Here is a 17,237-nt window from a genome sequence, read left to right as displayed (position 1 = left end):
ACAACGTAATCCTGGCGACCGGGTCGCGCATAAATTCCGCGTTTAAACGGTGAACGAAGCTCGAGCGAAACCGCGCGCGTTGCTCAAGCGGTTCAGGGCGTTCTCTTCCGGGCCCGAAGCAATAAAACCTGCTCGCCATCTTTCCATACGCCTGTATAGTCGTTGGGAGAGAAAGTTTCGAGTCGCAGCTGGCTAGATGATAACGGACAAGACGCGTGAAACGTTCGTTCGGCTTCACACTTCCCTAAGACGATTCGAAGTAAAAGGAAATTCAGCTGACAGAGCTCGAGAAAAGATCGCGATAGAAAGAGGGGAAGACGTTTGAACGAGTAGAGGGAAGGGGAGGGATACTATTAATTGACGAGGAGGACTCCCACGAGAAGAGTCCATAGACCATAATTCTTTCTTAATGCGACGCCTTTCTACTTCTCTCGCTCGCACCCTCTTCATTCGCCGCGTAATCTCTTTCCTCGCGACGAGGCAACACTCGGCCCGAGTGTTTTTCTATCCTCCGGTTCACGTAGAGGGACGAAGGAGAGTTGTATTGGGGCGGATCGAAGTCGACGATGACCAGATATTATGGGGCCATCCCCCCATAAAAGCCTCTGCTCACGGAGATTGAGCTCACCCCCTGTTTCTCGCCGTTTATTATTGCACGTCCGGCCACCACGAGTGGATTAAGACGAAACGAGGATCGGAAGTCGCGCGCGCGCACCCTGCGGATTGCGGGTGTGATCGAGGAAACAGAGAGGAAATCTCCCTTTCACCCTCCACTCTCTTGGAATGGGGAAGATACACTGGCCGGCAAATATTCGCCCAGCAGATAGAGGAGAAAGCGGAATTATCGCTGGCGGGATATATTATCGTGACGCTTATCAGACCCGGAGAGTTTGACGCGAATCTCTGATCTCTCAAGGTGATTAATATTTCAATAAAACGAAATTTCCTTTGGATGAAACAATCGTAAGGAGAAAGAGTGAATTGAATTTCTAGAAGAATATCGATAACCTTTGTCGTGCTGATTTCACCCCCTAATGACTAATTGCATAATGAAGCGTTCCGCGCAAGTTATAACGAAGACCTTTGTGTTCGAGAAGGGTTTAGGGGGATGAGAGACACGGATTCTTAAGCGAGGAAAGTTTTGCAGGCCAATTGTTCCTCAGTGGAAATTCTTCAAAGCGGAAATTAATTGACAATTAACCGGTATTAATGCGCTCCTGGCCGCGATTTGTGTTTCGCGCAAGTGGCGCCGCTATTCCCGAGGGAGCTCGGTGGACCTTAATCGCGGCGTCGTGTTCCCCCCGAGCGTCTCTCGTCTTCTCGTGTAAATTCGAAGGGATCAGGCAGAGAGAACTCGATAAAAAGAGCGCGGTGCTTTCTCTACGCCGGAGGCTTAGCCGCAAGGAGTGTCGAATCGACGGTAATTCCGTCCAATTAGGACACTCCCAATTAGAGGAGCCTTAGCCTGAACCCCGTCTTTCTTTGGCCCACCCCATTTCCCTGTGATTCTTGCTCCAACAGAAACACGACAGCTCGTCGAGTTCCTCTTATCGAGGTTCTACGGAGAACGTTGTGTCTTTCTTAAACTTACTTCCTTCCTCAAATTCTGTAATCTGTACTGCTATGTAGTAGTGTCGGCTTAATTGCAGCGATTCTTTTTGCTTTTGCTTATTGCTAACTATGATTCCATTTTCCTACCAGTTTTTGAAACTGTATCTATATAACTTTAAGATCTGACAGGGAAAAGTTACATATAGCACTATCAATATAGTACTTGTACCAAATTATACAGCAATAAAACTAAATCTGATGGAATACTCAGATCGTTTCTCTGTTATGTTCCAGGCCGCCGAGATCGAGAAGTCTCGACTGAGCGCGATGAACCCAAGCTTTACAAATGCAAACAACACGAGCGGATCCACCGACAGCTTCCTGTCGTTGCTTATCCCAGCTCCTCTCCGCGAGACCTTGTGGACGACGGTGGCCCTGTATCTCGGATGGAGGTTGGTCTCTCGCCTTCGATAGGCGCAACAGAATTGTCGTTCCGTCGTCACGACGAACGACTACGATGCTTCGAGAACTCGAAGAACGATTACCCAAGCTTGCAGCCACATCAGGGACAACCAGTACGACGTGTCGCTACTTGGTAAACCAGCAACTGTTCCTTCCTGGCCCGTTACACGCACCACGTATGTCCGGATACCATCGTCCGATATCGATTATTCGAAGGTCGAAAGACCGATGGGTAGCCAGCAAGAAGGGCTCTGCTTGGACGATTCCCGCTGGACGTCCTACCGGGATATCCAACGCGATATCTTGTATGATTTATTTTCTATGTATGCGTGTCTATCGCCTTCCGCGGTCGAGAATGCACTAATGCTATATCGCCCTCGTCCTGTCGACGGTGATGTTTCGAGCGAGGATGAATACTCGGAGGATGAGGAGGACGAGGAGGAGGAAGTCGAAGAATTCGACGAATACGAAGGTATAGATAGCGGTATTGACGACGAGGATGACGAGGACGACGAGGGTGGAGCTTGTCAACTCGTTACTTGTCAAGGAGTCAGAGTTATCTGAAACCAAGTACCATTTTATACTTCTCTGATGTTTGTTGTTTGACGATGATTCGATGTAAAAAGGAGACCGATGTCGCGTACGTTCGAGTAACTCTGCCTCGACGACGATCAAAGACTCGCATCCAGAGTCCGTGTTCTTTTTGATTTGTCTTTTTTTTTTTTTTTAATGTTCCGCATCGACATCGGTCAAGCTCACGGTTACTTAGAGCTGTAGTTAGTATCATCTTGCTCGAGAGAGTTCATCATCCGCGTGATCGTCGCGCGATGGACTCGGGATACAACATCGACTCCCAGGTGCATTCTCGCCCGCGGCAGCGATCGACGTGTATTATCGAACACCGACTGTTCGTTCGATCATGCCGATCGTTCGCCTTCAGGTTATATTGCATGGTAGTAAGAAGATAATATAAATATATATATATATATATATTGATTATTATATATATATTATTATATATATATTGATTATTATATATATATTATTATATATATATATATTTCTCCGGGGTGAATTTACAGATAATATTCGAATAGAACGAATGGCGAAGGTGACGATCGCATTGTGACACTGGTCTTGGTGAGGGTGACGGGGAGCTAAGGACGAGATCCAAAGAGGACTTAACCCAATAATCAAATGATGATCTCATTACGGATATAAAATAAAAAAAATTAAATAAAGTAGTGTGATTACGGGAACGGAACAGAGTAGACATGGATATTTTCGTTTCTCTGTACAATCTTACTTTGCTCTTCTTTGTCTGTGTTTTTTCTTTTTTTCATTATGCATTTGCTTAATTTCTCATTACTCGTAAGACATCTCTTTGTTCCGTTCCCGTCGGTAGGAAGTATTTTGACGTGGCTTGTAGATAACGCGGTTACCTAGCCGATACAGGCAAGGCAGAACTCTATCTGAGATATTATGATACCGCGCCATGTCGTTTCGCGGACGATCGATGATCCTCAAGGAGAAAATATGAAAAAAAAAAAAGATAGAGAAATGTGCCAAGACACATTTGTCGACAATTTGATTCACCTGATTTAAGGTATTCGGAATTGATCGATTCAAGGGTCGATTAATTACGATTTTTGAAGAAGAACGACCGTAGATTAAGATCGATATCGTTAGACGTTCATGGCGATGGTCGAATCATCTGTACATAGAAAGATTTTCAAGGGGAGCTTCTCTCTCTCTTTCTCTCTAACTCTCTCTCTCAGTATATTCCAAAAGTAAAAGAACAAAAAAAAAAAAAAAAAAAAATGATACTATGAGAAGAAAAACTCAAAGAGAATAAAGAGAAGAAGAAAAGATAAGATGCGCGATTGAGCAGGTAGGAAAACGGACGAGGACATGTAACGTGAAGAGGGGAGCAACGTATTGTAATTGTATAGAGGATTTAACTAAAATAATTAAAATTCAGTAAATAAGTCGACGTTTAATAATTAAAGTAGATAATTGATAGATCGAGGATCGCAGCATCTTAATTGGCTAGCTGCGTGTCCCGTGGACAGTTTTCGAATGATCTCCGGTAGCTTAGCTCTTAGTGGCGCCCTCCTCCATGAAGGACGCCCTTCATGACACTCGTGACAAAGGATTTCTCATCCTTTGCTCCTGTGTGTCATTTTTTTCTATCTTTCTCTACTATCTTTCGTTCCATATTCCACATATTTTTCTCCTTTTTCTTCTTCTTCTCCTGCCCACAGTGTCTTTCGCCGTAATGTTTACGCTTTTCTCTTGACGATCGACGCTCGCGTCTCGTCATTTCCATTTTTTTTTTTTTTTAAACAAGCTCATTCTCTTCGCTCTCTTTCACTTATCCTTTTTTCTCCGCTTCTGCTCTTATTTTCCTCTTCTATCTTGTTATTCATCGATTTTCACGATTTCGTGTTCTTTGAACGATCATTTTTTATTTGATCTCGTTAATTAGCGTATGTTTAGGTCTTGATTGTTTCATATATTCGTGATTCCATGCCGCGTCCCGCCAAAATTGGCGCGAACGTTCGTAGGAAGCTGAAAGTGGAATTTATAATTAAAGGATAGTTAGAGTATCCCTGTTTCGAGCCTCGTGCTGAGAGTCTCGAACGGGATGAAACCAAAATCATCATAAGGCTGTCGATATGATAGTGTATTCCCGTGGACCGTTCTATCTGTCTCTCTGTCTCTATCTCCCGAGTAAAGACTTCTCCTTTTTTATATATCTATTTTTTTAATTATATACATATTATACATATATAATTATGTATAATATACATATAATTATTAACATTTTTATTACAATTATTATTATTATATTATTATTGATAATAATATTATTATTTTTTATTACTGTTTGTTTGCCCATTTTTTCTTCCACCTTAGATAACAGATAAGATTTCGTGACGTTCTTCGTCAAAGTATTCCATTGTGTAGAGAATATAGTAGTATTTATTTATAGATAAAAACGTATTCATATAAGTCTAAATAAGATTGTACGAATATTCGCGTTAATCGTACGTCTCGCGAGATAATTAATACTGCCATTCGTCCTAATAATGAAACGCGCGTGAGAGATGTGTGTCGTTTATTGAATGAATGAACGAGTGCACAGAAATGTAACAGAAGCTGTCAGTTCTGCCTGAATGCTTCTTCGCGGTAGCGTGTATATTTTTTCCCTCTAAACGAGAAAAGTAAAGACACGCCACTGCATAGAGAGGGAACACCCTTTAGAAAGAAAGCGTGCAGAAAGGAAGGATGATTGTTAGATTGATTCTCCGAGGAAGAATTTCGATTGGTCGCGTACAGGTGAGCCAAGTGAACGCGAGTGCATATTCGCGGAAACCGTTGCTGTTCATCGTCTGGCCAATTCGAAATAGTTCGACGGACGGATTACCTAGAGTCTCTTGATGTTCTCGTCGTAAGAATAGTAATTTAATATAACGTATTTTGCACTGACTACTCGTCGCCAGAAATCATCGAACATGTTTCTGGGGAGCACAAGTTCTGTGCTGAGCCGAGCATTTCTTTCGTTTCACCCTGTGATTTCGTCCGACGTGTGTTCGTTTTTGTTCTTCCTTTTGGTTGAATTAATTGGCGATAATATGTTTGACAGGTGATTAAATCGTATCGTATCTTTAATCGTGTTCCGTTAGATCGATGAAGAATTATCGTTTGAAGCTTGAACGACGTTTTGTTCGACGTGATTTTTCACGGCGTTGCCCCAATCGTCTCCTCGTTCGATGGTAGTTAAACTTGGTTAGAGGTTCAGCAGAAACTTGTCTCCGGTTTTCTCGTCGTTTACTTTGTTTTCTAGAATCTGTTTAAGTTCTTTGTCGATCGAGTTTTCTTCTCTCCTCTCTATTTACCCGAGGAGGGGGTAAACACGAGAGTGAGCAGGATCGTCGTACAATTGTGATGTAATAAGATAGTAACTGCCATTGGCGTCGTGAGAAGGGAGCCGGCGAACAGGGCTCTCATCGCGCTCGCGAAACCTTTCTATATTAGCATTCCGACCAAAGGAAAAGGAAGTAGAGTTTGAACGTGAACGTCGTGTGCACGTAGTTAAACATAAAATATTTTTTCGTTTTTATTAGATATTTTTTTCCCTTCCTGTTCGTTCCCTGCATTATCGCGGTGAAATCAGCGCCCAGAGATGGCCTTTGAGTCCGCCGCGGCTATACTTAATGAAATCTCTCTCTTTCCGTTTGCGTTCTTTCATTTTTTTATTTTTGCCTATATCCTCTTTGCGCGTACGTTAGCCAACGTAACGCGCAAAGGGGGAAAAAATGAAATAGAGCACCGAAAAACACGAACAAATTTTTGCCCTGTGCAAAACATAGCCCCGTTGTAGGTTTAAGAGTCAGAGTAAAAGAGAACAATTAAAGAGATAAAATAGAAACCGAGGAAAACGCGATTAGTAAAACGAAATAGAAGCTATTACTACCAGTCGAGCAAACGATAAGCCAATCAAGCACATGGGATTAAGATTAAACGCGACCACAGGAAATAAGAAAAAATGCATGTACATAGCTGCTTGTTCGTGGGGCCGTAAAGTACCATAACTGTCTACAATTTGCTATTGTCCCCTGAGCCCTTTGTTTTTTAGTTCTCTACTTTCTTTTTTCGTTTTCTTTACGGTATCCTTTCCACCCGTCGTCTGTTCATTTCGTATTACTTTCTTTTTCATGTTTTGGTTTCAACTTTACCACGCTTTAGAAAAACGGTAAAAAAAGCCAACAATCCTCCTCCCCTTAATAGAAGCATTTTTACGTAGCGTAGTAGTCAGCCATATTGAGAACGTATTAATTATATAAATAAACATGAATAAAAGTATATATATTATAATGGAAAACACTTATATATATAAATATATATATATATTTTAAATGGTATATTTGGATATATATATTATTATCGAAATGCTATTTCGAGGCATATTGTGCGACATTAAAAAATATAATGGTAGTGATGTATCTCAAAAGGGCGAGCCCGGAGAAAGAATGAACGATTGAGAAACAAAAGAAAGGATTTTCGAAGGAAAAAAAAAAAGAATCGGAAAGAAGAAAAAAATATGGAGGTGTTTCTCGTTTGAAAACGATGATTTTTCCTTTGAGATTGACAAAAATCGGAAAATGACAGCCGAGGCTGAGATATAAGCTGTAACTGTGACAATGTGGATCGTGGGGGGCAGGCTGTGTTACGAATTTCTTCCTTTTCGACCTTGTTGTTATAAATTTTACTCGAGGACCATTGGTCTATTTCTTCGATTGATGTTAACCGAGAGCTATGTTTTAGTCGACAGAAGAAACAAAGAAATAAACTCTTCATAAGTCGAGTCAACAATTTTCTGAATCATCGAAGAAAATCACAAAAAAGAAAAAAAAGACAGTCCAGAGTTCAAACAGAAATCAATCAGCTCAATCAGACCGAAGATAAAAAGAAAGGCTAGTCTAATGAGTAACTGGCCAACCAAATAGCTAAAGTCGAACAAAAGCAGCCCGCCTATCCGAGATCCCCGCGCGTCAAAGCGTCACTGTGATCTCGTAATTATTAATGAAATATCTGATTATTGTAACGAATAATCGTATGAATATTATAATGTACCCGTTCCCTTCACCCCTTCCCAATTATCCCCCTAACCCTCCGCAGGAGTAAGAGAGAGAATGACCCCGTTTAAGGGTGGAGAAAACGTGTTTGATTCTCGTATCGGGATCGAGAGCATCCTATACCTCTCGTATTTTGTTTCTTTCGTCGTTTCGTTTCGTTTTCGTCTCGCTCTCTTTCCTATTTCTATATAAATCCTATCCTTCTTTACTACTCTCTGCTTTTTCCTTTTTCTTCTTCTTTTTTTTTTTTTTTTTATAATTCGTTTCAACCAAATGAATTGGTGAATCGAAAGATTAATTCCCTCTTATACGTGTTAGCTCGTAATCGTAATCGTTAATTGTAAAACAAAACTTTCCAATGATCTCCCGGTGGCGCGCTCCAAGATGAGCAAACTGGTCTATCAACGGCTGGCGTGTTCTAATTTTCTTCGCAATTTTATTCGCTTCGTTTTCTATCGTTTTCATCGACTCTCTTCTTTCTACTTTTTATCTTCGTCGTCAGGATCAAACGATATCGACATCTCGTTCTTTCTTCCTCTTCCCCTCTCCTGATCGCGCCGCCGAACTTTTTACTACGAACGAAGCGGGCGAGCAAAGGGACGCTCGAAGAAGGCAAAAACGAAAGCGTGGAAAATCACCAAAAACAGTCTACGTTGCGGGCTAGATCGGTGAATGATCTCGCCCGATGATTCTAAGCTAGGTTTACCACAACGGAAATTGATTATTTCGCTGTACGTTCCGCGCTCCATTAAACGCCCGCGAGCTTATCCTTGTATCGATTGTTCATTATGGTTAATTAATCGCGCGTATCAAACCACCGCCAGTCGCATCGTGATAACTGTAAACTTTCGAGGTTACAACACGGTGTTTGATAGGTGATAGACTAGTCTTTTATCGGACCAGTCATTGAGATTCTTCTATTTCTTGTTTTATTTCGTCCTTTTCTCTTTCTTTTTTTTTTTCTTCTTCTTAACAAAATGAACTAAGATACGGAGATCTGTTGTTCTTCCTCTGTATTTGCTGTTTATTTGTATCTTTTGTACTTTGACTCGCGTGTGTGTTGTCGTTTTGTTCTTTTCTTCGAAGGTATTCCGGTTCCGTTTCGTTCGTTCGTGGGATAATTTTCGATTTCGTCGATGTTTATCGATCGAGATCGAACATATCGTTATTGACGAGAATCTTCAATCTCGAACAAGACAATGTTCAATTTCATCCGATTCTTCTTACCTATCGACGTAGCGCACTATGAATGATATATAAAACTTGAATCTCCCGCCAGTATTTAAGCCGGGGTTTTCTCGAGTTGCTCGTGTGTCCTACGATGTTTCCAACGACTTTTATCTAAAATCCGAGAATCGCTATCGAGCGGGCCCCGACTCAATTGCAAAGAAAAAAGAAGAGAAATCGTAAAGCGTACTGTATTTAACGAAGAGAATAATAAAAGAGAGAATTGGAAATAATGAATGAAATTAGGGGATACTTACACGTATACAGCTATACACGTACATACACATACACGAGTATACAAAGACAATGACATAAGTGTTGCATAATCGCGCGTGTGATCGAGCGAACGTGAAAGAAGAAAAAAAAAAAAAAGAAAGGAAGAGAGAATTGGAGATGTTTCATTTGCTCAGACTGTCCTTAAGTTTGCCATAAAAAGAAAAAGAGAAAGAAAGAGAACTTAAGATTTTGCGAGACTTGGCGATTTTTTGCGGTCGAAAGCTCGCGAGTCTCGTAGAATAACGTTTTTATAATGCGTGTTGCGTATTTTTCAGGTGCCAACGATGGCAAATTAGCCACCGCGAATTTCTTTGTAACTCCTAAAAAGCGAAGCACGTTGCCATTTTGTCGTATCGATATTCGCCCATTTTGCGATTCCGCTTCATCGATGGTATCTATCTATCTGTATGTCTGTCTGTCTGTCTGTCTGTCTGTCTGTCTGTCTGTCTGTCTCTCTTTCTCTCTCTCTCTCTCTCTCTCTCTCTCTCTCTCTCTCTCTCTCTCTCTCTCCCTCTCTCCCTCTAGAAGTGACTCACAAAACCGTATGTCAGTTATTTTCATTTTATTCATACCGCCAAGAAATCAGTTTCTATTCATTCTGTGTATAGTATCTACAAAATGCAAGGGAAATAAACGACAGAGAAGAAAAAGAAACAAAGTTCTTCCTGTCTAATTATGAAAATTCCAACATGATTTTTATTCTACAAAACTAACGTTCGATTTCAATGGAGTCACGTCTAAGAGACATAATAATACTTAGCCTGTAATATCCGACCGTGTGTAATCGTAATTGAATGTGCCCCACTTAAACGTAAGACGATGATTGTTCGTACCCCTTAAACGCCTAATTAAACCTAAAACAAACAAAAACGAAAAAAAAAAAAGAGTAATAACGTTACCTGTAGCCAAATGTCCCGTGGACCATATAGACCGCCGCGATCTGTTCGTAACACTATATGCGAGAGAGAAAGGGCTAGAAAACGTGTGATCGAGACGCGGAGGGACCAATCTTTCTCCCTTGGTCCCTCGTTCGCGAGTGCGTATGAGAGTTGCGTGAAAGTTAGAGAGACAACGAGGCGAGCGAAACAAAGCGTTTCGCGATGCCTTTCTACGTTGAGAAAAATCCGCGAAAACGAAACGAAACGAGAGCCGAGAGAAACGTACGAGAAAGGAATAAAGAGGACGAAGAGGGGAATAAAAAGAGGCGTGGCGACTCTCAAGCCGTTTGTAAAGCTCGCAGCAACCTTGTGATAGAGTCTGGACTTAGAGAAAACCTGTTCACCTTTGCTACTTTCCTTCTTTTTCCCCCCTGCTCGAGAGAGGCGAAGAAGCGAGAAACGTGAAGAGGAAAAACGGTCGTTCCTCGATCGTTCCTGGGTTCTTTCGCTTGGCTCGGACGAACGAAGACGATTTTCTTTCGCGTGTACGCGCTAGAGAAAGAACGAGAAAGGGAACGCGGGGAGAAAGAAACGAAAGCAGCGAAACAACGAACGAGAGACAACAGAGAGAAATATATATATATAATATATATAATATATATATTGTATATGCTTAGATGCGTATAGTAGAAGTGTTTTGCGCGCGAAAACGTTTTATTGCGAAACGCGGGAAAGAAATATATATATATATATTTTGAAATGAAATTTCGTCCAGCTGACCAATCCAAAGAAGCGACCAAATAAACGAAGGAGAGGGAGGACGATGCGAGCCGTTGCATAACGCTTGAGGTGCTTAGAACAAAACAAACAAAAGAAAAAAAAAACGAATAAAAACGAGAATAAAGATAAAGAAAGGCAGGAAAAGAAGAGAGACAAAAGAATATGAAACAAACAAACACAAATTTTTCTACTCTGTACTCTGTATAACTTGTAACTCCGTAAACGTGTGTGTAAGAGGAGAACTTCTTTCTCTCTTTCCTTTTTAGGAGTTTTTGCGTTTTCGCTTAACGACTGTCCCGATGCGAGTGATTGGACGGAAGACGTACGGCGGTCAACGTGATATGTTATTTACAAGCGTAAAATATCGTATTATGTAACAGGCCCCCCTTATATCACGTGTAAGTGAGAAAAATACGGTACCTACCGTTAATTTATTTTTTGTCTTCTTCAAATTATTTTTTTTTTCCTTTTCTCTCTGTTCTTTTTACTTTTCTACTTCACTCCTGCCTCTCTTTACGTTTCTTTCATCCTATTTTCGTTTCCATACCCTCTTCTCACTCTTTTTTTTTTTTTTATTTTAACTTGTTTCTTCTTTGGTTTTCTCTTAAATGATTATTCGAGCGAAACGAGAAATCGAAAGATTATACGGTCCGATCGTTTCATCGATTTCTCGGTAAGAAAAGAGAACAAGAAAGAAAAAGAAAAGGAATGCGCCGTATTCTACGAATCTTACGCATCCCTTTGGAGGGCGCGTAAACGCCGCGACATTTCACTTCTCTATTCTTGCGTTCTCGATCTCTGTTTCTTCTTTTTGTCGTGCATCTCTCACTCTTCATTTTCCTTCCTTCATTTCCGTCGAGATTCTTTACTCTTTTATGCGAAGGTACGGCCACGAGTTTGCCCATTCATCGTTGACCATTTGGATCTTTTCCTCGACTAAAATAAAGAAACGATATCTTCTATATCGCTTTTTATTAAGAAAAATTCAAACCGAGCATCGATATCAAGAAATCAACGAGGAATAAGCAAACCGAAGCCCGATCATACGATGCTGTGTTATTTAAGTCACTACTGAACTACGTTATTGATTACTTTTGATTTTAGTTTATGACAATTTTTTTATGTTATTAATTTTATTTGAGTATGATTTTAAGTGCTACAAAAATGTATTATTATTACCTATTATATATGATTGAATTATTATCCGAATATTATTATTATTATTAATATTATTAATATTATTATTAATTATTATTATTCTATAATCCTAACATTGTGTAATTATTCACTCCCCATGGTCGTTACTTTTACAATTGTTCTCGCGTCCGCTGCCCGATCGCCGGTCGACGCATCGCCCCGAAGACGTCGCGACGCTTCTCGCTCCCTTCTTTCTCTCGCGTTTGCTCCTCTTTCGTCCTTCACTTTCTTTTTTATTTTGTCTTTTCTTCGTTTTCTTCTCCGGTATTGCAAAATATGTGTACGTGGATACACACAGGAACACGCACGCACGCACTCAGATTGACGCTCTTCGTGTGGCGTAGTGTCGACCATTAGGAGTTCGCAAAGGGACGGGGGCATCTCTTCGCTACCCGCATGTCTTTCATTGTACAGATTTTTTCACTTTTATAGTTATTGATATCGTAACGTTATGAAACGTTGATTGCGGCGGTGTCATTATGTGTCGCCGTATTATTACTGTACTTGATATTTTTTTTATTTTATTGAATAAATGTGAACACGCCGAATGTATATGGAGACGTTCGGGTGATTCTTCGAGCGCAGTTCGATTTCTCTTTTTCCCTTCCCACACCGTTTCCTTCTTTTCATCCTTCTTTCAGCATATTACGTAGAAGATAAGTAAATCGTAAGAAATTGAAGAAAAGCATCAGGTTAAGCGTAAATTTCACGAAATACTATGCAGAGATCTTCAAAAAGTATTGCGACAGATAACGTATCGATCTGTGTAAAATTTAAACCTTCGTATCTTAACATGGAATGCTCCAGTTAGAAATTATCAGAGATTATATCCAATATAGATGAAAATCGATAAACCTACCTATTACACGTAATTACTTAACAGTAAGGAAGCTTGTGCAATTATCATTGATCTAATTCCAATCGAATCGTAATCGAATGTAACTCGTAATCGAACATAGTAGCTCTATCGCTAAGAGGATCATTATCGTGTACTTTGCTCCGACTATCTGAAAATCTCGAAAAACTGCCAAGCTTCGATCAAATGAATCACTCGATAATTCTCAAAGCAAACATTGACATCGAAACTTCTGTTTCTAATAAAAATTTACGCTTGTTCGATTAATGAACGTTACTCATAGATAACGGCCATCGTTCGCACGAATGGCATTCTCCAAGCGCGAACCAGAAACGGGCAACGACACGGAGAACAATGTTAATCGTCTTAAGATCGACTAAGATCGCCGTGACATTCGATTACGAAGATCGGCGGTCCATTAATAATTTATTTCGATAATCTTTGACCGCCTCCAGAGGGTAGCCAGTCCGTTTAATCTGTATCGATCAGCATGGCAACCAGTTCCGGTGTTTAGAATCGGCCTAATGGGTTTCCTGAGACGTGCCATCTGCGAACCTCATTACTAACGGATGTGACCGCAAACCAATCAACCCCCGACGTTCTATTCGGGTCTCGTGGTGGTCGTAAGACGCTGTCGCGTGGTCGTAGATTAGAAGCTGCCAGTGAGAGCTACGTATAATGCATTGAGTCGCGTTAATAAGAACGAATTGGTCCTATCAAACCGTCGACGTAGATCAGAACTGATGGGAACAGGTAAGGAGGTTGATACTTCTATTGGAAGATTTGCGATGGTCGACTGTGCGGCTGACGAATGATGGACAATGATGGACATATAATAATATAACTGTCACTTTGGGACTAATCGACTAAAACTGTGCGTCACTGTTCATTATACCCATCTTTCTTATTCTTTGCTTTTCCCTTATCTTCGTGAAATTCTCTGATTCTTCTCTTATTCCTCTATTTATTTAATAATACAATAATTGGAGATGGAAATTAGTTGGAACTATGAATTTATTTAAACACGAATAAGCGATTTGATTTTCAATTGATTTTTATTGGTTTGCATTATTGTAAATGGGCATTTTCTTAATGTAACAACCCCTTCGGTCGTCAAAATTGCGGGATAACCGGTGTTAGCGAGCATAATTCGCATGAAAAGTAAAAGTGGGATGGAAGATACGGAGGGTGGCAGAGTGGGTGGCAGTAGAAGGACGCGAAGGATGACGAGCAGAAATGGGAAGGGTCCGAGGACGGGTTAAACCAAGTGCACATGTCGCCAAAGCGCGCGTGTCACCGGCTAGCCACGGTATATCTGGCATGCATCCATATGCAGATCCCCATTGATATGACAACATTTACATACTGCATATTCGCTCTGGGCCATATACTCGCTCGCCAATTCCCCATTGTTGGCTTTCGGCCACCAGTGCGTTTGATTGACATTATTGGTCGCGCCGCTGACACCAGATTACATTTCTATTTGCATACATTCGCGGACCAGTTTGATCCCGCGCGAATCTCCCTTCATATTTATCCTATGGACCTGTGTGTGTGTCTTTTTTTTTTTTTCGCCGTCTGCCACCTCCCATATTGTGGGGGCTACGATTTCCGCTTGGTGTTTCCGCGCGAGGAACGAACACGATCGTCGGATGACAGCATCGCGATTGCCTTGTCCTGCATCGTGTAAAAACCAGGATTGTCTCGAAATATAGGGGAGACGAAGTGGTTTCTAATTGCTGGATAACGATTCGTGTAGAGAGAAGTGAAAGGGTATCAAAGCTATGATTTTGATATGGTGAGAATTATGCTGTTCAAGTGATCGAAATTTTTGTATTTTTACGAAAGTTACGAGTAAAAACGAGAGTAAGTGAAACATGTTTTTCATGCGTGGATTACAGCAACGATCTCCTTTTCTGTAAAAAGTTTGACTGTACATAGGATAAATTATGCAACGCTGACGATAGCCAAAGTTTTCTGCTTATAATTCAAGAAAAGTTGTAAAACAGGATGAAGGGATTCAAAGCAGAGTATCTTTCAAGGATAATATTCTTTTAAAAGTTATATATTTCTTACAAATATAATAATTCATTTATATATACAGTTACCATATATACGCAATTCTTTTTAAACTAAAACATGTATCTTTTTCATTACTTCTACTATTATTTTTACTATCCTCTTCTATAATATTACTCGCATAAAAGAAGCTCATTAAATTTCCTCTAAAAATCTCGCCAATCCATCAGCACCTTTCTCCACTACAACAAATAAAAATCTAAACTGTTGCACATTTCAATCACCCCGAAAAAGAAGCACGTTACACAGACTCGACGTTACACGCGCAACTTAGATTAGTATCGTTCAACCACCAACCCCAAGTGTCTCGATGATCACCGATGATCGTTATTAACAACAACGTGGACCACGGTATTTTAAAACCGACGATATAATAGCCGGTGTAAATGGAACACGCAATAACGCGTAATCCGTCCACAGAATAATCATCGGCGGGCAGAAATTAAATCGAGGGCCCATTGAGCGCACGCGGCCGTGTCTATCGCTACAGTTCTCACCCTCTCTTTAACCCTCGTTCGCGTCGCGGAAATTCGCGGGCGAAATGAAGCGGATCCGGTCTGTTCGCGGTTTCTTTGCCCGCCACGGGGACACGGAAGAAACAATGGTCGTACAACGTACAAAAGGGGACGCGTGTCAGGCGTTAGCGGCCTCGGTTAGCCCTTTATCGGCGACCCTCTGGCCCGTGAATTATGGACGCGCGCAATGGTACATGCATGGTATTGTCCGTGGACGAGCGCGTCGCGGATATTAAGCGGACTGGTCGCGAATTGCGGTGACGAGCCAAGTGGAAAATGAGGCCTGCTCGGTTCGACGGCTTGGAATTTAAGAATGGAACCCGCGTCGCGTTAATTGTTCCGCTCCTCGCGCAACCTGAACGTCGCCCGCCTCGTTGACTCGCGTGGGAGAACCTTCCCTTTTTTACACCTGTGTTCTATTGACCTGTCTTTGTGATATCATTAAGTTTCTCTGTCTTTTTTACATTTTTTTTTTTTTTTTTTTCTTTAATCTTTTCTCTTCTCTGGAAATGTCAAGGAGAATGATGAATGGGATTGATGGATGTAGTCGAGATTCCTTTTATTTCTCTTTTATTTTTCGTATCTTCTTTTCCTTCGTGGAAATGTTTGTTTAGGTTTTATCTCGGAATAGAGAGAGGAAATGCGTGGATGGATGTATAATAGAAATATATAATATTTAAGTAAGTTTAAGTATAAGTACAATGTGTATGCTAGACCAGATCCGTACGCTGGTAGCGTTACTTTACGGAAGAGCTCTGAAGCCATGGGCTTATGGGTATTTATATAATTACGAAAAACTGGCCTGTCTGTACCTTGCTGCACCATCTGTGCAAGGCATGTTCCTAGAAAATGCTATGAGGCTGAGAGGCTCTTCAAATTGATTTAGTGCTAAACAATACTCAGTGACTTCGAGGACTAAGAAAACTAAACATTAGAGAAGAAGTGGAGTTTTCCTTGAAGTGAAACCCACTTCAACAATGTTGAAGGAAATTCAGGTGGTCAGAATTCATACGCGACTGCCAGGGATATAGTTTCGATCACTTGGTAATATTGTAGAAATTTCACTCTCTCTAATGTTAATGATCTCCACAGAGTTATTTATTAATGATATAAGCAGGAAACTATGGTTATTTAACGTGACGCAAATTCCGCAATTCTGCTTCCTCGCAACTCTCTAACAACTCTCACAACTCTACTCGCAACTGACCTATAGCTACCTTTTGTATCACGGTATTGATATTCCTAGCACGTGCACAGATGTGGATGACACATGGTCAAGTACATCTTTTTTAATTACCTCGTGTCATAGAGGGCCACGGCTATAGACCCATCGAGATTTTCCACCTTTCCCTGGCCTGTCACCACTTTTGTTGTTTTTTTACCTATAGTACATCGAGATTTTCTCCAGGGGTTTTCCCTAATACTACAATACTCGTATTCGATCTGTATATTCATTGGTATTCTCCTCTACAGTAGAATTATTTGAGTCACATCGAGTCAAGGTTAAAAATGCTTAGACGTCATTGTTCAGTTGATTCAAATATCTTTGTCTTACTTTTGTCATTAGGTGATAATGACAAAATCCGCAATCACTTAATTGCCAATCCAATATTTGATTTCTTCAACGTTCTACCCTGAGTAACCAAAAATTGATTAAAATCCGTACCCTATTACTATATACGGACTGATCAATGAGTTTAATCGTAAAATAATTTCCGCCGCTAAATATGACCAGGTAAATTCAATACAAGGTAAATACAAAGGTAAATTCACT

The 17,237-nt window shown here is 40.7% G+C and overlaps 1 protein-coding gene across 2 annotated transcripts in view; it reads left to right on the top strand.

Annotated features, from left to right (window-relative positions):
- LOC139989529 (uncharacterized) overlaps window positions 1-12,597 on the top strand; it is a 43,182-nt gene extending 30,585 nt beyond the window's left edge. For both annotated transcript variants that reach the window (XM_072008005.1, XM_072008006.1), the window contains one exon: window positions 1,846-12,597. In XM_072008005.1, coding sequence (XP_071864106.1) covers window positions 1,846-2,025 — 180 coding nt within the window. In that variant the 3' untranslated portion in view covers window positions 2,026-12,597. The remainder of the gene's footprint in view (window positions 1-1,845) is intronic.
- Window positions 12,598-17,237: the final 4,640 nt, after the last annotated feature.

This window comes from Bombus fervidus, chromosome 7 (genome assembly GCF_041682495.2).
Source record: "Bombus fervidus isolate BK054 chromosome 7, iyBomFerv1, whole genome shotgun sequence".
In the NCBI taxonomy this organism is placed as follows: Eukaryota; Metazoa; Arthropoda; class Insecta; order Hymenoptera; family Apidae; genus Bombus; species Bombus fervidus.
The sequence above is the reverse complement of the archived record's forward strand: the minus strand, read 5'-3'. Positions and strand labels throughout refer to the sequence as shown.